Source organism: Drosophila rhopaloa, unplaced genomic scaffold, assembly GCF_018152115.1.
Source record: "Drosophila rhopaloa isolate 14029-0021.01 unplaced genomic scaffold, ASM1815211v1 contig_167, whole genome shotgun sequence".
In the NCBI taxonomy this organism is placed as follows: domain Eukaryota; kingdom Metazoa; phylum Arthropoda; class Insecta; order Diptera; family Drosophilidae; genus Drosophila; species Drosophila rhopaloa.
Window position 1 is genome coordinate 6640198 of NW_025335047.1, and position 22443 is coordinate 6662640.

General features: G+C 39.1%; 4 protein-coding genes across 6 annotated transcripts; 3 read left to right on the forward strand and 1 right to left on the reverse strand.

Moving 5' to 3' along the window:
• Window positions 1-3679: 3679 nt before the first annotated feature.
• LOC108045779 (J domain-containing protein) lies at window positions 3680-14861 on the forward strand. 2 transcript variants are annotated; one of them, XM_017125197.2, is made up of 5 exons: window positions 3680-3740; window positions 4446-4577; window positions 7760-7861; window positions 12015-12170; window positions 13335-14861. In XM_017125197.2, the coding sequence occupies exons 2-5, from the start codon at window positions 4491-4493 to the stop codon at window positions 13575-13577; spliced, it is 588 nt and encodes a 195-aa protein (XP_016980686.1). In that variant the 5' UTR covers window positions 3680-3740; window positions 4446-4490; the 3' UTR covers window positions 13578-14861. The 2 variants fall into 2 exon arrangements, with proteins under 2 accessions (XP_016980686.1, XP_016980687.1); XM_017125198.2 differs by lacking the exon at window positions 3680-3740 and having other exon boundaries at window positions 12015-12131.
• Window positions 14862-15018: 157 nt separating this feature from the next.
• On the reverse strand, window positions 15019-17799 carry LOC108045778 (prolyl 4-hydroxylase subunit alpha-2). The gene is given in 10 exon segments (XM_017125196.2): window positions 15019-15243; window positions 15305-15394; window positions 15452-15527; window positions 15910-15972; window positions 16041-16517; window positions 16576-16903; window positions 16965-17065; window positions 17067-17122; window positions 17187-17338; window positions 17400-17799. Coding segments are annotated over 10 exon segments (1701 nt in total). The 5' UTR covers window positions 17654-17799; the 3' UTR covers window positions 15019-15139.
• A 312-nt stretch (window positions 17800-18111) lies between these two features.
• LOC108045782 (prolyl 4-hydroxylase subunit alpha-1-like) lies at window positions 18112-20084 on the forward strand. 2 transcript variants are annotated; one of them, XM_017125200.2, is made up of 7 exons: window positions 18112-18316; window positions 18374-18525; window positions 18584-18734; window positions 18787-18986; window positions 19043-19692; window positions 19747-19912; window positions 19969-20084. In XM_017125200.2, exons 1-7 carry the CDS (start codon window positions 18117-18119, stop codon window positions 20073-20075), a joined length of 1626 nt encoding a protein of 541 aa, XP_016980689.2. In that variant the 5' UTR covers window positions 18112-18116; the 3' UTR covers window positions 20076-20084. The 2 variants fall into 2 exon arrangements, with proteins under 2 accessions (XP_016980689.2, XP_016980690.2); XM_017125201.2 differs by having other exon boundaries at window positions 18587-18734.
• Window positions 20085-20255: 171 nt separating this feature from the next.
• LOC108045781 (prolyl 4-hydroxylase subunit alpha-1-like) lies at window positions 20256-22340 on the forward strand. Its single transcript, XM_017125199.2, has 7 exons — window positions 20256-20455; window positions 20509-20657; window positions 20714-20864; window positions 20921-21111; window positions 21170-21834; window positions 21893-22058; window positions 22118-22340. The coding sequence occupies exons 1-7, from the start codon at window positions 20256-20258 to the stop codon at window positions 22222-22224; spliced, it is 1629 nt and encodes a 542-aa protein (XP_016980688.2). The 3' UTR covers window positions 22225-22340.
• Window positions 22341-22443: the final 103 nt, after the last annotated feature.

The following is a 22443-nucleotide window of genomic DNA, read 5'->3' on the forward strand; positions in this document are numbered from 1 at the left end:
TAGGGCAAACAGAGGCAAGGAAAAACAAACTGGCAAAAGATGAACTGCTCTGAATGGATGCGAACGGGTAATAAAACAAAGCGACGACAGCCAAGATACAACGATACAAAGATACAAAGGGGTGACATGTGCAACCGAGGCGTGACCACACTTCCTTTTTTCCAGGCTTCTATATGTACATACCTACTTATCCCCATCAGAGCTCCTTGGCCTTGGCGTTTCCCTGTTTATTTCACAGTTGTAAATTGCACAAAGTAAATGAAGTACTTTTTATTATAAGCCAACAAGCTAACGTAGCCTGTATTTAACACAGAAAGAAAAAAGAATCAGTGCCAAAGATGTTCCCCAATTTATTCCTGTTTAAGATTGCTTTGAAGCAATATGAAATTTCAAACTTAATTTTAGCATTATTATCTACAAAAGAGTAAAAGACAAATGCATTTTTTGTACAATGTTATATAAACATCCTAATTTTGATAAATTATTATTAAACTGATGTGCAATAAGAAATATAAATGCACAAGTGAAGAGTTCTAATATATTTAATTATACTATTTCAGTTCGTATAGGAAAGAAATTTAAAAAAGATTTCATAGTGTACTCTCTTGTTTACTTTGTATAAATAAACAGTACATTGATTAACGAATTTTAATATTTTGTTCCTTGTGTAACCCTCCTTCCCCTCTCCTCATCACGACTTTTCTTTGAATGCGCCATCGTTTGCCAAGTGTCGTTGACTCGCGCTGACCTAGAGGGAAAATAAAACCTGGCAAAGTGAGATGTGAGGGGAAAACGCAGTCTTGCCAAGATTCATGTGTAGATGATTCTGGGAAATGAAGAAAAGTTTCGCTTCAGTCTCGATTTCCCTGGCATGCTAAAGCGGAAGGCCCGAAAACGATTTCTGTCAACTTCTGGAGAATTTTCATTGCCTGCCGTCCATTAATTGAGCTGTCGGAGGGCAGGCAGGGAAAAAGGGAAAATCAGGAAAAACCAGCTGGCAATCGACCATTGAAAAGTTCAGATTGCTTGCTGGCACACACACACACGCACTGCCACTCGACATGTTTGACTTGCGATTTTCCTTTTAACTCAAGCGAAATGCAGTTAGCAGGAGCAGCCGGAAAATGAAGAAAAAGACAAACACTCGGATGGATGGAGGGGTGGTGAGGTGGAATGCAATTCAGGGGAAACCAAAACGGAAACTGCAAATACGAGGCATTCGCCCAGCATACTTTTAGGTGCAGCTTGGTAGGGAGCGCTGGAATGTCTCTAATCTGGTAGCCACTACAACTCTGGTATGCATAAATCTGCAGTGGCGAAGAATCTCGGAAAGGACTTTCTGCCCCGCACACCCGGCGAATGAGCAATTTCCCAGCAATTCTTTGGCCATTGCCAATGTTTGCCCTCGCCAGCATGCTGCGTAATATGTTCGCTTATCGGAATTCAAGTGGGTCTCAACACTCACCACAGAAATACACTCTAAAAAACGTTTTAAAATTGTCGTCAAATTACTGCCAAGTTTGACAGTTTAATGAATTTTGATCACATTAGCTAAACTTAAAATCATATATCTTTTACAAGAGATATCTTAAAATGGAATAATAATAGGTATTAATGTTTTCCAAAATGTAAATATTTATTCAACAGTTTTTATTTTAATATTCTATGGCAGTATAAAATGTGTAATCTAAATTGAAAAACTATAAATTAATTAAATACCTTAATTTTAAAGATATATATTTTACTCGTAAATTTTAAGTTTCTCTAACCATTTTTTACTGTGTATGAAAAGCTTAGACGGGATTCGCTAAAAATAATGGAAAGGGGGAGAATTGCAACTGTGTTGGCCAACGAGGTTTATCATCGGCTGCAGGCGGAAAGAGTGGGTTGTACCGGAATAGTTGCTAAGTATTTTGTATTTGTATCTGTGCTGGTAGTCGTATCTGTATCTGCAGCTTCGCTGCGGGCTGTGGACAGTAAGCAGTCGAAGCAGAAATGGAAATAAATAGTTGCCTTGCTCTTTTGTCTAATTAAAACGTTTCATTTCGTTCTAGCTCCATTTGTTGACGTCACACGCACAGTAAAATTGTGTGTGTCGTCTATTTCACGAAGGAATCATGGGTATATTGAGTTCGTTATTATCCATTTGCAATAAATGTATTAGAATATATAATAATTCCTAAATGTCGCTGTTCCTATTTATTATGATTCAATATAAATACTAGTTATAACTTGACTATTTATATAAAATAAATTGTATTAATCTTTATCCATATAGTTGTCGTAAATATTTACACTACCTATATTTATATTCATGTTATGATCTTATGACAATGAGACAGTTCAATTCCTTATAATAATGATACATGTAAAATCCATAACACAAAGCTTACAAAGTAAGGACTATATCTCCTTTACTTAAAGACTTTCAGACTTTTTCTAACAAATTTTCTTTTACATCGTTAAATTGGGAAAAGAAGAATCCCAAAGTATTGGATATCTGGCAGTCGATATATGCGTGTCCATAGATCTACTGGTTCCTTTTTTCCTCTTTTCCTTGTGTGCGTGGCGAACAAACGCACGGGCGCACTTTTCCGCAGGCCCTCCCACTTCGCCTCCGCCCCCTGGAAAACCCACCTCCTTCAGTTGGTCAAATGGTTTCATCTTCATTTGGTTCTGGTCCTGTTTTTCTGACCAGACATACATATGCCGGGTCCTGCTCCGCCATTATGATGATTTATGAACGGAAATCATTTTTCGCCCAGTGCGGCTTTTCTGGCTTGTCCAAGTGGGTGGTTTAGTGGGTGGTTCTTGGCCTAGGCCTCGTTTTCAAGGAACCACTCCGCCCCAAAGTATGCAACAGTTTTCAATTTCGTTTCCGTTTGCTGCAAACTTTCCCTTCACACTCGGCTGGCTCTTTTAATTTGAAAACCAATGCTCCTCTGGATCGGTTATTTTCAGTTCGGTTTCGCCCGCAGTTCGATTTGACTTCATTTGGGGAAAAGTTTTTGCCAAGCAGCTGGCCGCAGATTGATGAGTTTTCTTTTTCGGGTGGAGTATTAATTTCCCTTTAACAAATTCGGCTAACTTTGTTTTGAGAAGGGAAAGATGAACACGTTTTGAGAGCAACAAGTGGGCGTGGGTTTTATTTATGGCAAGTATTTTATGGCAGAAGCTTTGTTTATAAAGCTTTTAAAAAGGCTTCTAGCTTGGATGCACTTGCTAAGACAAGAACCAAAATTATTTAAGAGCTTTAAGTGCAATTAATAATTGTCAGAAAATGTTAACTGAATATATAAGAATTATTAACATACAATTCGCAATCAATTCATATACCTTTAAATATGTGTAACTTGTTTTATTTTTAAATCAGAAATATTCATTTTTAACTTGCAATTCGTTTACGTATTTTATATAAAGTTGGCTGCAATTAACCATTTGTTTATTAAATCATAGTTCTTTTACACTTTAGGGGATTTCCCGACACCCAAGATCTAAGATGAGTCAGCAATGCTGGGTCTTAAATTCCGCGTCAAACAGTTATTAAACTCGGTTCCAAGAAAACGAAGTTTTAAAACCGCCGCTCAAAAAGCTCATTTTGTTGGGATTGGGAGGCTGTGGGGCTTTTCGAGAGAGAACTTTCCCCAATCTTTAAGCTCTTCCAGTGCGCGAGGTTGCGATACGTTCAGTTCGACTTTCGACGCGCTGCCAGAAACATCGTGAGCACCGCTTAACCCAAAGTATATAACCCAGAAAATATATATATTCCACTGAGTGGGTTCCCAGAGAGTGGGAGTTAGAGAAACTGAGAAAGTCTCAGAGAGTGTTCTAGTGCAAGCCGAGTTTATATTTAGTTTATATGATTTTAAGCCAGCTGCAATAAATAAACAAAGTTTTTCCCACCAATAACACAAAGTTAAAGCTCTAGAAAAACAACAAGTGAAAGTGCTTCTACCAACCGCAGCAAAACAAACAAAAAACCCAAACCAAAAACCAAAACAAAACCAGATCTTTCAGCTGATTACTAGGCGATTTCGTTTTTGTGCATTTGTGATTAACTTATTTTTAGCTGCTAATTGTTCCAAATCGAAGGTCACGCGATCTCCTTCGTTTGCCTTGATTTTGATATAGTTTGTAATAATTTAAGTTACCATTTTCTTGCGATCTTCCGGTTAGACCGAGCAAAAGTAGTAGTGTAAATAATAATAATAATTAATAATGCTGTCAATTGATAGTCACTGAAAAACAATTAAATAAAGTTAATGTACAGTTTGAAACATTAGTTTAAAACTGAAAGTTGTTTCAATAAACGAATATGAATGTGGCCAGTTTTCAGACTTCACAATCTATTTGAGCCATTAATTTATTTCGGCTTATATAAAATGCTATAATGGTCTTTTTATTAATCGCCAACCTTGAACTTGTGCCGATTCCTCTCAATATAGAAAAATACATTTATATTCCCGACCGATCCCACGAAAACTGACGCAATGAGCGCCGTTGATGCCATAATCAATTACAAGCGCAGTCCCAACGAGGACTTCTACGGTCTGCTCCACTGCGATGAGAACTCATCGGTAAGTTTACGTTCTAATATCCTATCAATTACTTTGTATTTGAACACTTAACCTTATATTCGTTGCCTCCAAATGTTACCCTCAACTTTAACAAATCTCGGCTGCCAAACTCACTTGGCTCAGTAAACTTTACAACCAATTTAATTAGCGATAATTGAATTGCGGCTTGCAAAAGTGCGACTAATCGAATTGGGGATTTTAGGTTTGACCAGTTTTGAGATGTGGTGGCTCAAATTGATAGCTTTTATAAGACTTAAAGTCAATGTTTTTATTACATTTTCGTGCATACAATACTAACCTTCGCATGAAATCATCTATGAAATCAGATACCATTCATGTGGCGAATTGGCACTGGGAGAAAAAGTATTAAATAACTAAAATATCTTTGAATCAGCTGTAGTAAAAGCCTAGATAATCAAGATATTTATACAAAAACCTGTACCTGTTTAAATAAAAAGAAAAACATCTGTCAAATTGGACAACAATTCTTGTATAAATTAGGTGTCAAGAAAAGTTCTTCTGAGATTTTAATATCTACGAATTAACCTTTCTTTATTGAAAACAACAATTCCAACGAGAAACTAATTTGAACTCTCTCCAACTCGGTGATCTACATTTTTTCTCACAGTATACCTCGAAGGCGAGAGGTTTGCTTTGAGAATTAGTTTCAATTACTCAGTCAGCCATCGTAGATTGGCAGAATTGGCGTTGATCCGCCGCAACTGCAGTTGCAGTTCGAGCAGTTCTGAGTCAGAGGTTCAGAGGCTTACCCACATAACCGAGAGAGCCCATCTAAGCCCACCGATTGTTGAAGTTAGTATACTCCTGTCTGGACGGAATTAACGAGCTCGGATTGGCAGGCAATCTCGGGCGGCTTAATGGCATTTACCCATCAGCAGTCTCGACTCTTGAGCTCCTGACATTCATCTTGAGTTGTCACATTTTCGGGTTCAGTTGCTTCCAAAAGGCAGGTGGTGATGGTGGGAAAGCGAGTTGTAATCAAATTTATTGGCCCGGAAAATGTTCAGAGCCGCACACATTTTGCGAGCTGTCGATTGCATCAGGCTGAGTGGGGAACCTATTGAATTATGCAGTAGCTCCAGGGCAGAGGACCTAAGACCTGAATCGATTTTGCTGGGCATGTAAACAAATCAAATATTTGCAGGCAATCGGTGGGGTGGGGGGCTAAGCATTATGGCCGGGTCTTTATCACGTAGCTTTGGCTACTGACCCCCTAACCCGCCGTCATTGTTTGCCCCACGTTGCCGACTATCTCTATTGCCCCGGCAATTATCTCGACTTGGCATCCCCACTTCAGAATGCAGCCATTCCATTCTCATGCAGATTAGGTTGTGGGAATTTGCATACGCAAGCCAAACAATCCACTAACCAGAGCAGCACAAACTTCAAATGTTTTCGGGACTAATTTACAGAGATCTCCAAACGATTCTGGCCGTTTTAATTGGCCGGGTGCAATCTGATGGGGAATTAATCAAGTGGAAATTAAAATTGGTTCGGTTGATGATGGTGATGCGACTGTAGTGCAAATTTATTGGCTTTCTAGGCACTAATTGAGTTCATTCAATTGTGTAATGCAAGTGGGTGCGAAGCAAGGCCCTTGGGAATCACATTTTAATGAAGGCACACGAAGAAACAGGATCACGAAAATCAACAAAAGCCTGTAGAACAGATTCCATTTGTCTAATTATAGAAGCCGCAGTGTGGGTGCCCCAAGGCTATGGCTGCTTTGGCCACGTACACGCTGACGTATGAGCAATATTAATTACTCTAAAATTAATTATACGCACCGTTGCAGTGCGGTTGGCACAGCAAATGAAGCTCAGCGCAATGAATGCAAGTAATCCACTTTCTTCTGCTGGAAGAGTTGGCTGCGCCCCAGAAATATCCACGAGGAATAAAAACCATCAATTCTGTCAACATCATAGAGAGACATATATTTTCCGAATACCATGGTGACCTAAATATGTTTGCTCTATGGCAGCTGCTTTTTGACGTTTCCCCCCGCGAACAATAGACTCGAAAACGAATGGAATAAAAAGGGACCCATGCTGGTCATTCTCATCTCACTGTGCGGCTGCTTTGGTCCTTTGTGTGTCTGCCGACTGATGGTGCGCGAAAAGCCATTTCCATTTACAAGACAATAAACAAGTAGCTTTGTGTGGCGAGCACTGGGAAAATTGGTTGATTTTTGGCTTAGGTTAGAGCTTACAGCACCAGTAAAAACAAAATATAAATATATTTTTTAATTATTTCAAAAGCAGTGCCTTTTAAAAATGTAAGAAAATAATGTTTTTTATTTCTAATGCCTCGGCAATTTAAGAATAACAAGTTACCGAATAGATAAACAAAAAGGTTCTAATTTCACCAAAAGATTAGTGATGTCTTCAACAATTATTATTTACCAATTTGAAAAGGGGAGTACGACTATATATGTACAAGCTGAAAAGCTGTATCAAAAATTCTCGCTTTTCGCTTAGTGTACTCTGTCAGCATCATCGCCATCATTACTTTTATTTCTGGTCCCGAGGAAAGTCCGTATCAGATCATGACTGGTAGCTGTCAACTTGTTGCTTTTGGCCGAAAGACACTTGGGCTTAATTAATATCAATTGTTTGGCAAGTGTCAAAAGCCTTTTGCCAGCGTCAAGGACACTGACGAGTGAATTAATTTGGCAACAGCGTTTTAAACCCTCAAAGTTTTTACATTTCCCCGCAAGCTTTTACTTTTCCCGGGTAGATTTTCCCCATGCCGCCGCAATGATGGCAAAAAGCGACAGCTTTTCTATTACTTTAAGTGGTGCTCAACTGCGCACGAACGTTTTTGCTCGTCAAGTTTTAATGTTTGCTTATTGTTATTTTGTTATTCGGTGGTAAGACTGGGTGGTTAGGGATTTGAACCCTCCAGTTTGCGGAGGATTGGTCTGGTAGTGACAGCTTTACCTGAGCTGCGGTCTCCTTGGAAATCTGCAAGCCGCAGGAGACGTTCACATATCACTTGCGTCGTTGTGTGTCCTGCCATTATGTACCAAAATGTGTTTGCATTTTAAAAATTTATACCACAAAATACTTAGTTAATTTGAGGCAAAGAGAATTCATCATCGCAATTCACTTAACTTGGCCAACTAATTTGTGCATTTTCCTCTTCGCTTCTTTCCTTTTCAGCCCGAGCAGATACAGGCCGAGTACAAAGTGCTGGCCCTCCAATACCATCCCGACAAGAATTCCGGCGACAAGGAGGCGGAGGCCAAGTTCCAACAGCTAAAGGTAGGCAAAAGAAAACACGCAAAAGATCCAAGGGAACAACCGTCTGAAATAAACAAAAAGGCGAGCGTATCGGCATTTTACATATTTAATGAAGTTTCCAGGGGTGCGCCTGTTTTTGGGGAGTGGGCTGGTGAGCTGTAAATTTGACAGCCTGTGGGGCAATATGTTCGAGATGAAAGTTGCCGGAGCGGCCTTAAAATTAAAAGTTGTATAAACCTGATACTTATTCTGCTAAAACATCCTGGCAGGAGGCGAAGAACTTCGAACGTGTTCGGATACCTTAGGCGAAATTTATCTCTTGTTCTTTCCGTTGATATGTGAGAGCCACAAATGGATTATATGCTTGCAACATTTTTTAATGGGAACTGAAAACGGAGAACAGCATAAGATTATAAATCAAATAAATTAAGAAGAACATCCTTCTCCCAAAGACTTGCTGTAAAAAAGAATCTAATCTTATCATATTATTGCTCAGAGAATATTTTAGTTTCTTAAAAACGCTTAAAATGCAGTTGTGTTGATATATTGGAACATTAAGTCTTATTATTTTGTAAGAAATTGCTACTTCAAGTACAAATTCTTGATAATTCCCGCCATTTAGAGATGCTCGTTAAATTTTATTTATTTTATTTTATTTGTAGGACATCTTTGCTTTAATAATAAAAAGAATTTACAAAGTTTAGATAAAGAAGAGCAACTATGAATATAAATGACGAGCGGATTGAAAAGTTCAGTTGGCCGACTTTTAGAGCCACACAATTGGATCAACTTTAGTTCAAAACTTTCTGCTTCGAATCTTGATAAGTTGCTTGAATCTGTGGAAAGCACTTTCCTTGACAGCCGTATTTCCCTCTATAGTTTCTGTAATTAGCTGGCGGCCCACTCAACCGCACGCATCTATTCAAAATCTTGTCTGTCAGTTGGGAAAAGTTTTAAGCTGCATTAAACAATGGCTGCCCTTTACACACGCACACTCATGCACTTAACCCACTTACACACACCCACTGTTCAATGGTTCAGACACACACATAATAACACAGCGACCTCAAATTGAATTTTCCAAGCGACAAAAGAAAAAAAGGCGGTGACGATGAGATAAAATAAATTACCCATACGAAATATATATTTTTTGAAAACACTTATTGATTTTCCATGTCAAAGCATAAATGGGGGGTTTGAAAAAGGCGTGTCGGAACCTGGCAACTCATTAATGTGTGGCTAAAAACAAAATCAAATTGATGTGGGCCAAAAGTGCTGGATGGCTAAGGTGAAAATGCTTGTTTCGCGGGGGATGATTTACTTTGTGGAGTGGGGAATATAAAAATAAAATATGAGTCTGGCGGGTAACGTAAGCAAACTATTATTCATTTTTGCGGAAGTGATAGGATTAATCTGTGTTGAAGCGAAAATAATTTAAGTAATTTGTTTAAACATTTTTTAAGCTTAGCATTACATTTTGTTTTCGTCATTTTATTTGTAAGAACCAGAAACAGAAATGAAATTATAATTTGTTCTATTTGATATAAAAGGGACGAATTAATGTACATTTTACAAGTTTGAGTACAACTAAGGATTTTACCCCAATTAAAGCGAGAGCAAGGAAAAGCAGCAAATACAGACTCTAAGGAATACGTTTGAAACATTTAAATGGAATAAGTAATAGGCTTAGCAAATTGGCATCAAGAAATTAGCTTTTCCAAGAAATGCATTTCATTGCCTTTCAGGAAATTTACTAGTTGGTTAGCCCAGCGATTCTGTTTATTGTTGCTCTCTACAGGTTGTTGTTCTTTTATATTTTCCCGTTTTCCCATTTTCCCCCATACATGAAGTTTTAACACACTGAAATAACAAAAGGCCAAATTAAGGGGAAACGTGCACCCCCGTCCTTGAATATGCATGAGGGTCCTTGGTCCTTGGTCCTGGACTGAGGCAATTTCCCTCCCGAGTCGTAATCATACTTATGGCTGTTTGGAAGCTCGTGCCGCTGTCCGGCGGAGAAGAAATGTGCCGCACAATTTACGGCTCGTAAAATTGGACGTGCATGTGTGCGTGGCTCGTAAATATGTTGGGAAATGCAGGAGGACTTACCTTTATGGCTGGCCATAAAACAAAACCTGTGTGTGAGCTCGTGAAGCGTTTAAAATGAAATGTTGAGATTTTCAAAGGCCAAAGTAGGGATGCGGATTGCTAGGGAAATTCCACAGCATTTCCCCGAGGAGTATGCAAATGAGCCAGGACTTCATTATTATGTTATTGGACTAACAACTCACAACACAATTTTCAGTTGTCAAGCTGTCCAGTAAAATCCCTCGGGCCGTCAGTGGATCCTATAATAACGAAAGGCTAAACAAACTGGTAGCGACAAAAGCACAGGATCGGAATATACAATTACGATTTGATTCTTGTCAGGTGCAGATGAGCCGCTTCTGAGCCGTTAATTACCATTCGCCAAGGGTCCTGAATTATTTCCACAAAAAGCAACTAAACGTTTGCCCTAATTGAAGACAAACAAGCCGCCAGAACTCCAGGTTATTCTGCGCTTATGTTCTTCGGCAGGTTTGAGCCTTGTTTGCTGACCCACATAATCAGTGGGTAGAGAAATAATTGATTATCATGTAAACAGGGCCCGAAAAGCAGCCCGAGCAATAAAACAGCAGGCCAGCGATGAAATCTCAGAACGCCAATTGTGCATGTGTATGAGTGGGTGTCTGTCTATCTGGGTATCTACACTTAGACGAAAATATATAAATATAAATAGATAGAAATATAAATAGGAAGAAGGAAAAATATTTAAAAGGTTTAAAAAATCAAAAATTATTATTATTATTTTATATAGATAAGCAATTGGAAATGTAGAGGTAGTTTATTAATTAATGTATTTTAAGATTGTTCTTGTTAAGGGATTTAATACTTAGCTATACACAGATATCTTAATACTTGTAAGTCTTTTACAACCTTCTTAATTATTCTTTTTTAATACATTTTTTGTTTTTTTAACCATTTATGGTTATTGTCTCCTCAAATAATTTATATTTGTAAACTGCAGAGGTTTGCAGGCTCTTTAAAAGGGGTCCTTTAAAAAGGTTTTTATTATGAGGTGAGCCCAGAAGACTATATATTCTTAATCATTTTCTCTGTGCATCCCTTTATGTATATAAAACACCCGTCAAGTGTGTCGGTGTCTACCGATGTGGTTATGGGTGTATGTTTTGGGTCTGGCCGTAAAAGTAGTCAAGATATATATCAAGCTGGGAGGCGAGGCTATCAAAATCACTTGAGCGTGCAAATATGTGAGGGCCTCTCTGCAGATGAGTGTGTATGAGTGTGCGGGTATTCCCCTTGTGCCACGAGTGTGTGTGTGTGTGTGTCTGTATGCCAATAAGTGTGCTATAGTGGGGCATATGAAATTGATTAACATGCAGGCGAGACCAAGGCAGAAAAATAAGGAACTTGGGGATGGGTTGGCATCCGAAACCTGTGCAGCTGTTGATTTTGCACTTGAGCAAATTCGAATCCTGACTTTCATGGGTCTGATCAGCTTTTAGAAGTGGTGAGGAGGGGGACTTGTGCTGTGGGTGCCCCTTTTATGTTCGGTACCGAGCAAAATAGATTAACGTTTGCTTTGCCTTACACATTTTGTGTTGTAAAATGAGAACTTTCACTGAAAATGTGCCTCTGATTATTCATGGTAAAGGAACGAAATTCTGAAAAGAAAAATTTAAACGAAATACCAAAGACAGGGTCAGTGGAAAAGCTATTTGCAAGATATTGAGACCTTTGTTGGCAAACTTTGTTTTTCTACTGAAATATTTATTTTTGCGGCCTGCTTTAGTTAGTTAAAGTACGTAGTGTATCTAAAAATAATAAACTTATAAATAATTATAGCTTAGTAGTTATTATTAAGAAGATATTAAATGTCCTAATAATTTAAACTTATAATATTTCAACTAAACTTTAGGAAGTTGTACAGCAAATAAGAAAAGTAGTCATTTAATTGGTGCAACTTTGAATTTCTTAAATCTAAAAATAAATATAGATTACTATCAACTTCACATTGATTTGGGTGCGGCGCAATTGAAATTTTGCCAAAGTGGATTTAATTTTAAACTTTCTTTTAAAATATTGTTCTAAAGTTTGAAATGTATTTTCGCAGGAGGCCAAGGAGACATTGTGTGACCCTGAAAAGAGGGCCGTATACGACAAGTGGCGCAACAGCGGCATCTCGATGAGCTACAAGCAGTGGCTAGGCATGAAGGAGCATGTCGGTCAGGTGAGAAGATACACGATTGCCGAGAAAGTGGATAAAGAGGTATGCGTTATGGGCCAGGAACTCAGATAACCAGAGAAGTAGTCGCCCCGACCCTCTTACACCCTCTTTCTAGCCCACTCACTTACTCTGGCACAAAGGGAGCTCTGATCCTTTACTTTTATCCTTTTAAACGCTGCATTGCGGCCACACTTGTCCCTGTTTTAAGTTCCTTTCATTGGTTTGTTTGTCACGCTCCTAATCAAATTTGTAAGCCGAACCGGAGGTCATTTTTGTTGTAGCACAATTAACGCGATTATTCATTACCAGGCACACCATGTCCCCCAAGCCCTCTAGCTCCATGTTAATTTCCGCTGACGGCCCAAGCGGAAATTGTCGCCCATCCATCAGCGGCTGACATTGTCCGGCCTTCAAAGGGGGCGGGGATTATGAGCGCCCCAAATCCGCATTTGCATTTCTAATTTTCAGCTCGGACACCTTGTTGAAACTTTGCTGCGAAAAGGCTCCTAAACTCGAATATACTCCCTGGGAATCAATAAAATGAAGGAGGGCAATTAAACAATAGAAATTCCATTAAAGTTGGATTACTTAACTTTTGTTTTGTAATTATAACTTGTCCCCTTTCTTTTTCCCCGAGCGAAGTATATTCAAAAAATCTATACCTTAAAGTTAGATATAATAAACAAATGTTTATTAATATTAATATTTTTATAATACCAATATAAGGTGCTGCATACTTAAAGACGTCACAACTTAAGATTCCAACAAATATAGTTCGAATTTCCTTAGATTGGAAATTAATTATGTTGCTTAATCTCCAGATCTTGAAATAATTATTTTATTCATTTATTACCTTTCTAAATTATCAGCCAAGAATTTAACAAATTTACAATTTTCCTGTGTTTATTCCAAGAGTAGTTAGTATATCCAACTCAAGCCCCTTGTTCTTCCTATTTCTCTGTGTCTCTCCATAAGCCCGCTCCTGAGTGCCCAACTCCATCGAATGTAAACCTCTTTTGAATGTGCCTCTTCATCCAGAACTCTATGTGTATCCGTGTTTGTTTTTGCATGCGAAACGGAGGACCAATGCATCCGGTTGGCAGTAAGTCCCTCCGAGAAATCAAAATGCCTTGGTCCTCGACCACAACCGCGGGAATTTTATCTCATTAAATGCCTTTGTACCCCCTCTTTGCCAACCAATCAAAGTCCATGCACTGGGTCACTCCCAAGACCAAGGATCGCATGCTGCCGGAGGCTGGAGGAGCAGCTGCCCAAGGACCCGGATCCGGAGCAGGATGCAGCAGCGGTGGCCTGACCGCAGCCTCGCCCAATCCCGCCCACCGGCGGGCCTCGGAGGGCGGGGCGGCCCTTTATTACGGTAGTCGCAAGGCCGAATGGGGCGGCGAAAACACCGATGTGGCCAACAAGTTCCGCAACTACGAGATCTAAGGGGAAAGTTGGGCGACCAGAGATAAAAGTTTCAATTTAAAAACAAAACATTTACACAACCATATACCAAGTCGAACCGAAGATGGCGCAGAAGAAATATAGAGTACCTATCGAAAAGGATACTCTCAAAAGTTATGCAATTATATCAAAATATTCTGAGAGGGAAACAATTTTATTATTGATGTGAAAGTTAAACGTTGCGAACTACAGAGGACAGATACTCTTATATAGATGTTTTTAGGTGTACAAAAAAAAATATGTCTAGAAAAATGGTAATTAACTAACGTACATTTAAGAGAAAGAAACTGTAATTTCAATAAACTCCCCCGATGAAATACCCAGGCGGAGCGGCAAGAATTTTATGTTAAAGTAACTTAGTCAAATTTTAACGCAGTCATGCATATGAGAATATACACACCATATTCTATATATTTATGTAATCAGTGTATTTGTATATCGATGTTTCAAAGTACCATGAATGTACCCCCAAGACAATCCCTTGGCAGCAAACAAAACTAAGCTAAAGCTGTAACTAAAACTACACTATAACTATACTAGTGACAGTCTAGCAAATCACCCACCACAAGCCAGAGAAAAAACATATTGAAAGACATAATAAAGCGAATTTAAACCTTTATACACATGACACATTTGCATAGTCAAAAAAACTTTCACTCGGTGTCCTTTTAAAATGCAGCATTGCGAAAAAATCTCCAAACTGAACTATTTTACTTACATAAAAAACAATTTTCGCAGAAAATTTACAAAAAAAAAAAGACAAAATATCAAAAGAAAATCAAAAAAAGAAGAGAAATTTATATAAATGTTTTGATGGATAGAGCGGTGAACTTTTCAAACTTATACATATAGCAGAGAATTATTGTCATTATTATTGTACTATTATGCGCAGAGCAGAGAAATTAAATACTACATAAATGTTGTTGCTGGATTTAAATGCATTACTTATACAACTACATATGAATGTTTGTTTTAAGACATACTCTATGAATTTATTCAAATACACACATATTGCGGATAGAGCAGACCAGACCCAGATCAGATCAGAACAGATAGGAACAGCTGCAAGCCAAAGGCATGACCCCTTGTGACCCCTGACCTTTTAGAATGGGCGGGGCTAGCGGGGCTCCAGCTAGTACTAGCAAGTACACAATTAATTAGTGTTGGTTCTAACTTAGCTGGCGAATGTTACAAGCAGCGAGAGAACAGATCACAAATAAAGCAACTTTTTGAACGGGGTCTCCACTCCTGGCGGAACCTCAGGTATTCAATCATGTGTATTTATTTGGAAATCCTAAGGGTGAAAGTAAGTATGGTAAAATACACATTCATTTCGACCATAAAGGACTTAAAAGATTCAGCTTGATAGAGGGATTTATATAAATTTTTTTAAAGAATTTATTTTGTATCACTTCTTTTGTTTATTTTATGTAAATCTTTTTATCTAAAAATAGAGCTCTGTTCACAGAAAGCTTGACTTGAAGGCTTATTTTAAATGCTAATTTTTCTAAACTTATTTATAAAACCGCCTCATTCTGATTTTTTTACTTAGCCTCCAAAAGTTGGGCGTAGGTGGCCAAAGAATCATCCCAAAGTTCGCAAGGTCGACGATCTGATTGATCAATCTCTCGGATCCAGCGATTTTGCACTACAAAATAACAAGTTTTCAGTTAAGTCAGATTTACTAAATTAGATGTTTTAGAACACACCCCATTTGGAACCAGCGATGATGGGACAGGCGCCGTGTTGAGTACGAACATCACCCACACCAGAAGCATGCAAATTGTGCCAAAAGGCAGCTGGAATTGTATAAATAGTTACCACAAAGGAAAAAGAAACATTGGAATCGGAAATACCTGCATATTTTTTCGGCTTTAAATGTTGTCTCAACTGTGGAAAGGCGGTGCCTCCCCCTTGAGCCACATCAGAGAGCTGTGGATAATGTAAAAAAATTTAAGGTTTCATTAAAAAACGAGAATGAAAGCTAACTTAGCCTCTTCCTTCTGTTTCTGTTGAAATAGGCCTGATCGGTCTTCTTTATAGCTCCTATAGAAACAATCGGAAGATAGTGGTTGTATCTAAACATTTCTTGAGCCCATAACTTTTCTTACAGACATCCGATTTCAAAGCGGCATACTTCAAAATAATTGTTATTTAATTCTCTAAAAATCTGTGTTCAAATCTTTGTTTGTATTTTTGGGTTGATTTTTCGTCATATTTCCAAATTCTCGAAAAATGGCTTTGCAGAAAAGTTTCCAAAAACAGGACTTCTAAGCCGATAACTTTTTTTTTGTCGTTAAATTATTTTACTTACATAAAAAAGAACTGTGGCAATGCGGTTTCCCATTTCGGGAGAGGAGACCAAGCCGGCATCAACCTGTTAATTACAAACATTTTTACAAAAATAAAATAAAATGTTATTAAATAGAAAGATTCGCAACTCACGGATGTCTGGCTGAACCAGTCCATGTGTTGTCCGTAATGTCCACCGATTCCGTAGTTGGCAAACTGGTGGTCCTCCGCGTATTTCATGTTCATGTTGGTCATATCTGCTACTCTTTGGTCGATGGTGGCCAGCACCTTATGTTCTGTCACTGGTATAAAAGTGAACTGGCTGGTGCGAACATTGGAAACCACCGACTCATTATGACTCGTAACCCTAGCGCGACTTAGTCTGTTATTGGTTAGTTTCCGTATGACATCGATTTCACTCTGGTATATCACGTCGTGGTAGAGCACGAGTAGTGGATCATGAAAAAGCTCCTCCGCTTTGAGAGGAGCTATCCACAGAAAAGGATGAGTTTCCGTCACGTAACCACAGCGAAGATTACGTTGCTCCTTCGGAGTGAGTTGCCAGTGACCACTGCAGGTGAGGCTGTAGCCCTGAAACTCACCCACAGTCTCTCCCTCCTCAGGAATAGGCTATGGGATTAAATTATAAAATATAAAAAATTATAATATTTAAGACCAGATCCCTTACAGCATGTTCCAGTATTGGTTTCGAATCATTTAATAAAGCCTTTTCTCCCAGAGACTCCAAAAAGCTTTCGTAATTCTTGGCATGCTGTTCACTAGCTGGTTGAATCTTTAATAGCTCCTGGTAAGTATCATTTAGTCCCCGAAAGTCCTCCAGTTCCGCCTTGGCTTGTACTAGAAGTGCTAATATCTGTGGTCTCAGTTCTTTTTCTTTTTCTCCTCCTGTCAAACGACCATTAGCTTCAATTAGCCAGGAATGAGCCAATCGTGGGTGCTGATCTCTCAGAGCTAACCTAGCTATATCCACACACAGCTCCGAATTCAGTTGGTTGCTAAAAATAAAAATAAAATTCTCAATTAAGAATCCTATGATAAGAAGTGCGCTTTAATCACCCGTAGTTTACTCCATCCAAGATTCCCCTGGCAAGATCCTTGGCCTCCAGTCTGTATACATACTGCAATCGAAGTACCCCATCTATGGCTCCCTCTAGTTCACTTTTTATTGGGCATTATCTTTAGATTTCGAAGCTTCCTCAGGCGTTTCAGAGATTCTGGAAAATAAGAATAAGTAGAATATATTTTAAAATGTTAAAAAATAGGTTAGTTTTTACCTACTTTCGCCTGTTGAAGCATCCATGAGGTTCTCCACTCGTTGCCAGTCTACTGTCAGTCTTTTATTAAGCAAATATTTGTTAATAGGACTATCAAAATACGCTGGACCCCATTCACGGGCCTCATTTCGTTCATTCTCGAACTCCCGCAGTCTCCTTTTTTTTAGATTGCATATGTTAATATTAAGAAACGGATTTTCTTCGCTAATTTTCTTACGCTTTCAGGAAATCCAATTTTTCCTGATTGTCGCCCAAGAACTTTTGCATATGCAAAAGCAATTTCTGTTCATAGCCAAAAACTTTTGTCATCTCATGTATGGAGGAGAAGAATTCGGCTCCAGAAACGAAGCAAAATAGTTGGTTTATCACCAACAGAAGCACGGAAAACACCGGGAACATCATTTTGTATGAGATCCGCTCTCCAGAGCTCTTCGATTCCAACTGATCTCGGCATTTGACCCCGCAGAACATTACATAATGCTATAAGAAGTCAGGGGTTTCAGTTGGACCGAAACCTGTTCTCACACGCACCCAAAGAAAGTGCCGAGTTCGATGAGCCACTGGATGGGCAACTGGTTTTGCTTAGATAATAACTAATGAGATAAGTCTTATATGGAAATGGCGAAAAAAGCTGAAGTATATAACTTTATGTTAATAAAAATGATATTGGATACAACACTTAAGATAACCTAGTTAAGGCAAACTACTTCAATAATTACTTAGTAAATCTAAGAGCTTCACTAGATTGTAACATGTATTAATGACTACATTTCAACATTAAATTATATTTTTCGTACGCTCTATAATTTGCAAGGCTTCTTGCAAAAGCAAGCAAAATGCAAATTAAGGTAGAACTAATAGCCAAGCTAATATAATTATAAAATAACTCTGAAAGTTTTATTTTCCTGGTAAAGTTAGAAGTTTAAAGATTCATATGGGGATGTTGAGTTTTCTACTCTTAGGCTTTATTTTTGAAAGCCTTTGCCTCCTGCAGGTTTTTGGGGATATTTCTGAAAAGCGTTATTCAAGATCTGTGGTGAATTTGGTTGATCTACTAAGAACGGATTATGATTTGGCACTCAATCTGGAGAAGTACGCGTCTTTGCTCTCCAAAAAAGCCAAATTAATAAGGAGGTGAGTTAACGTAGATGGCCTTCTAGGAATAATGACAAGACACTGAAAGCCTTTAAGGGGTATTCACCAGATGCAGGAAATGGATCAAAAAGATAAGTCGGAATCTACGAATATTTGGGATAGCCCTTTCAACGCTTTTTCCCTCATCCGTCACATGCAGGCGGATTGGTTGATGTGGCTTCATTATCTGGAAAAGCCTGTGGGCCAGGGTACGTCATTTTAATTAATTAATTTCGCTATTCAGTCGTAACAACCTCCTATATTCAGAAGAAGTAGCTTATTTGGAGGGCAAAATTCCCGACTTACCGCATGAAGTTGATTTTGAAGACGCTGCTGAAGGGATGAGAAGAATGCAAGGGACATACGAGTTGTTAAGCAGTGATATGGCCAAGGGTTTGTTGGATGGAGTGCAATACAAGTACGTGTCGCTTACCTTATAGAGACAGAAGTTTAATAGACTTGTACGTTAGCTCTTCGTTGGCAGCTGTTGATTGCCTGGCAATTGGTCAACATCTCATTAACAACATGCGCTGGAAAGCTGCAGAGCAATGGATTATTTCCGGTTTTGAAGCCCATGCTCGAGAAGTTCCTCAGACAGAAATGCAGTTGCTAAAAGGACCTATCAAAAGTGAGCTTTATAAGAAACTGGGAGACTTGCGGGTCCAGGAAGGTGAGTAAAAAGTAAATGCCCTTAAGGATTAAGGGATATAAATCCAACATTTATAGGAAAACCAGAAAAAGCCTTGGAGGCTTATCAGACTGCCCTACGATATTCACTCCATGATGTGGAGCTGTATCACCAGTATCAAAACTTGGAAGATCAAATTCATACATTATCAGTAGCCGAACCGATTGAGGAGCTTGATGATGAGTACGAACAAATGCATTTGCCACCTTGTTGCAGTGGCCGCTGTAAGGTGCCCCGACACCTTAGAAAACTATATTGTGTGTACAACCATGTAACCAATCCATTTCTGCGACTGGCCCCCATTAAGACCGAGATCCTTTCGGTTGATCCCTTCGTCATTATCCTACATGACATGGTCTCTAAAAAGGAAAGCACCCTTTTACGATCTATAAGCAAAGAGGCCTTGGAACCTTCTGAAACAGTCAACGCCGAAAATAAGAAATATATGGTCGACCGCAATCGTCTTTCAAAGTCTGTGTGGTTTGAAACGAATAAAACCGAAGTCACCAAGATACTCTCCAAGCGCTTGGGAGATGCCACCGGCCTGGATATGAATCGTTCGGAGCCCTTCCAGGTCATTAACTATGGAATAGGAGGGTTCTTCGGATCCCACTGGGACGCCTTGTACTTGAATGAGCACCGTTTCGGTGTTGGAATTATTGATCGAATTGCTACCTCGCTATTCTATGTTAGTGTCTTGCTTTATTTAGTATTTTTATTATTTGAACCCGTTGTTCTCTAGTTAACTGATGTACCCCAAGGCGGCGGTACATATTTCCCAGGACTTAACATCACGGTTTTTCCGAGGGCCGGAACGGTCCTCTTTTGGTACAATTTCGACATGACAGGCGATGAGCACCTCCGAAGCATGCACACCGGCTGCCCCGTCATCGTGGGCTCAAAATGGGGTTTGTGGCACTGCAATCGAGGTCTTGTATTCTTTAAAGTCCTTCCTTCTTTTCAGTTGTAAGCAAGTGGATAGAGGATAAAGGACAAGAGTTCAGAAGACCCTGCGTAAATTCGGGTTCAAACACAAAGTATTTGTTATCTGTGGAAAAGCTTTTAATATAACCTTTTATGCTGTTTAATTTAAATATAATTTTAAAATGTGTATATGTTACTTTATTCGACGATTTTTTTAGCAACTACAGGGCCAAGCAAAGTTGTAGATCCAGGTGAAACTAATAGCCGCATAAATGTAATTACTTAACTTCAACATCTTAGTTTCAGTTTTAGCTAGTGAAATTTAGAATGGCGACCTGTAGGTTGTTTCTCGTGGGTATTCTCTTCCTCAGCAGGAGTTTAGGACAGATCCTGGAGGATGATCACACGCAGCGCTATTCAAGATCCGTGGTCAATATGGACGACCTACTAAAATTGGACGATGATCTGGCCATCAATCTGGAAAAGTATGCGGATCGTCTTTCCCAGAAGGCCAAAACCATTAGAAGGTGAGTGAAAACTTCTATAATCATGAATTTGAAGGGCATTGTAAGCTTTAAAGGAGTATCCATGAGATGAAAGAAAGGCACCAAATTTATAGTGCATCAACTAAGTTTTTGGTCAGCCCATTCGACACTTTTTCCCTCATCCGACACATGCAAGCGGACTGGTTGATGTGGCAAGTGTTTATGGAAAAGACTGTTGGTGAAGGTTCGTAATTGCATTAGTGGAATTATGTAGAAGTAAAAATTTCCCGTTTCTTGCAGATGAATTGTCTTATTTGGAGTCAAAGAAGTCCACCTTGCCAAAGGACCATGACTTTTACGACGCTGCTGACGGGATTAGAAGAATGCAAGGGGCATATGAGATGTTAGCCAGTGATATTGCCAATGGCTTACTCGATGGAGTACAATACAAGTACTTTTTGGGGTTCTATTAACATTAGAAAGTAGTTTAACCGGCTTCATTTTTAGTTCTTCGCTGGGTTCAGTTGATTGCCTTGCATTGGGTCAGTTTCTGATCAAACAGAGGCGTTGGATGATTGCAGAGCAGTGGATTCTTGCCGGCATTAAAGCCAAGGATCCCCAGACGGAAATGGAGTTGCTCAGAGGACCGAAAAAGGCTTATATGTACAGAATTCTTGGACAAGTAAGGATGGAGCAGAGTGAGTAAAATGTTCATGCAACTGGTTTAATAATTGGGTAAGCCTCCATCTATTATAGAAAATCTTGAGGGTGCCTTGGAAGCCTATCAGGTTGCCCTTAAATACTCGCCCCACGATTCAGAAATATTTCAGGAGTATCAGCTATTGGAAAAAGAAACTTTTACATTAACTGGAACAGAACCGATCGAAGATGAAGATAAGAATTTGGACGATTCTGACGAGAGTATAAACTTGCCGCCATGCTGCAGTGGTCGATGTGAGGTTCCCCGAAAACTTAAAAGACTATATTGTGTCTATAACCACGTGACCGCACCGTTCCTGCGGTTGGCCCCCATCAAAACCGAGATCCTTTCGATTGATCCCTTCGTAATTATTCTGTATGACATGATTTCTCCAGAGGAGAGCACGCTAATACGATCTACCAGCAAAGGGCACATGCTGCCATCAGCCACAGTTGTCGTCGATCAAACGGCAGATGATTATAATACCGCCACCTATCGCACTTCAAAGTCTGTATGGTATGATAATGACTTTAGCGAGACGACCCTAAAACTAACTGAGCGCTTGGGAGATGCAATTGGTCTCGACATGAACTACACGGAGATGTACCAGGTCATCAACTACGGATTAGCAGGCTTGTTCCAGACGCACTTGGACATGTTGCTTTCGGACAAAACTCGATTCAACGGAACTCAAGATCGTTTGGCTACCACATTATTCTATGTAAGTACTTAAGATTTCAAAGGTATAATATATAATCTGATTAATATCCGACCACCAGTTGACTGATGTACCCCAAGGAGGCGGTACCTATTTCCCAGGACTTAATATCACGGTGTTCCCAAAGGCCGGGTCGGCCCTCTTTTGGTACAATTTGGACACGAAGGGTAATGATCACATGGACACCCTTCACACCGGCTGCCCTGTCATCGTGGGTTCAAAATGGGGTTCGTAGGGCTGCAATTGAGATTCACTCAGACTTTTTAATTTACTCTATCCTTCATAGTTGTCAGCAAATGGGTGGACGATCAAGGACAAGAGTTTAGAAGGCCCTGCATCGCCTCAAGTTCAACCACTAAACATTTAGTATCTGTTGAAAAACTTATAGTCTAATTTTTTATTACTTTAAGTTATAGTAGTCAGAGAAATAATGTAATTTTTCTTGTTGTAGTCTTAAGTCCGACTTAAATTTGTAATTATATTAGTTATGGAAAATTATTAATAGCTTACTTGCATGTTTTTTAATGATCTTTTCCCATTCCTTTAAAGTATAAATTAGATTTGGCTCTATAGTTGTCAGCAAGTATATAACTGATATGGGGCAGGATTCAA

Excerpts from the sequence above, each read along its gene's own strand:
- LOC108045779 (XM_017125197.2), top strand. The coding sequence starts at position 4,491 with ATGAGCGCCGTTGATGCCATAATCAATTACAAGCGCAGTCCCAACGAG. Across the intron at positions 4,578-7,759 it reads ACTGCGATGAGAACTCATCG|CCCGAGCAGATACAGGCCGA; the intron begins GTAAGTTTACGT and ends TTTCCTTTTCAG. Across the intron at positions 7,862-12,014 it reads CCAAGTTCCAACAGCTAAAG|GAGGCCAAGGAGACATTGTG; the intron begins GTAGGCAAAAGA and ends GTATTTTCGCAG.
- LOC108045782 (XM_017125200.2), top strand. The coding sequence starts at position 18,117 with ATGGGGATGTTGAGTTTTCTACTCTTAGGCTTTATTTTTGAAAGCCTT. Across the intron at positions 18,317-18,373 it reads AAAGCCAAATTAATAAGGAG|GGGTATTCACCAGATGCAGG; the intron begins GTGAGTTAACGT and ends AAAGCCTTTAAG. Across the intron at positions 19,913-19,968 it reads CATCGTGGGCTCAAAATGGG|TTGTAAGCAAGTGGATAGAG; the intron begins GTTTGTGGCACT and ends CCTTCTTTTCAG.
- LOC108045781 (XM_017125199.2), top strand. The coding sequence starts at position 20,256 with ATGGCGACCTGTAGGTTGTTTCTCGTGGGTATTCTCTTCCTCAGCAGG. Across the intron at positions 20,865-20,920 it reads CTCGATGGAGTACAATACAA|TTCTTCGCTGGGTTCAGTTG; the intron begins GTACTTTTTGGG and ends CTTCATTTTTAG. Across the intron at positions 22,059-22,117 it reads CATCGTGGGTTCAAAATGGG|TTGTCAGCAAATGGGTGGAC; the intron begins GTTCGTAGGGCT and ends TATCCTTCATAG.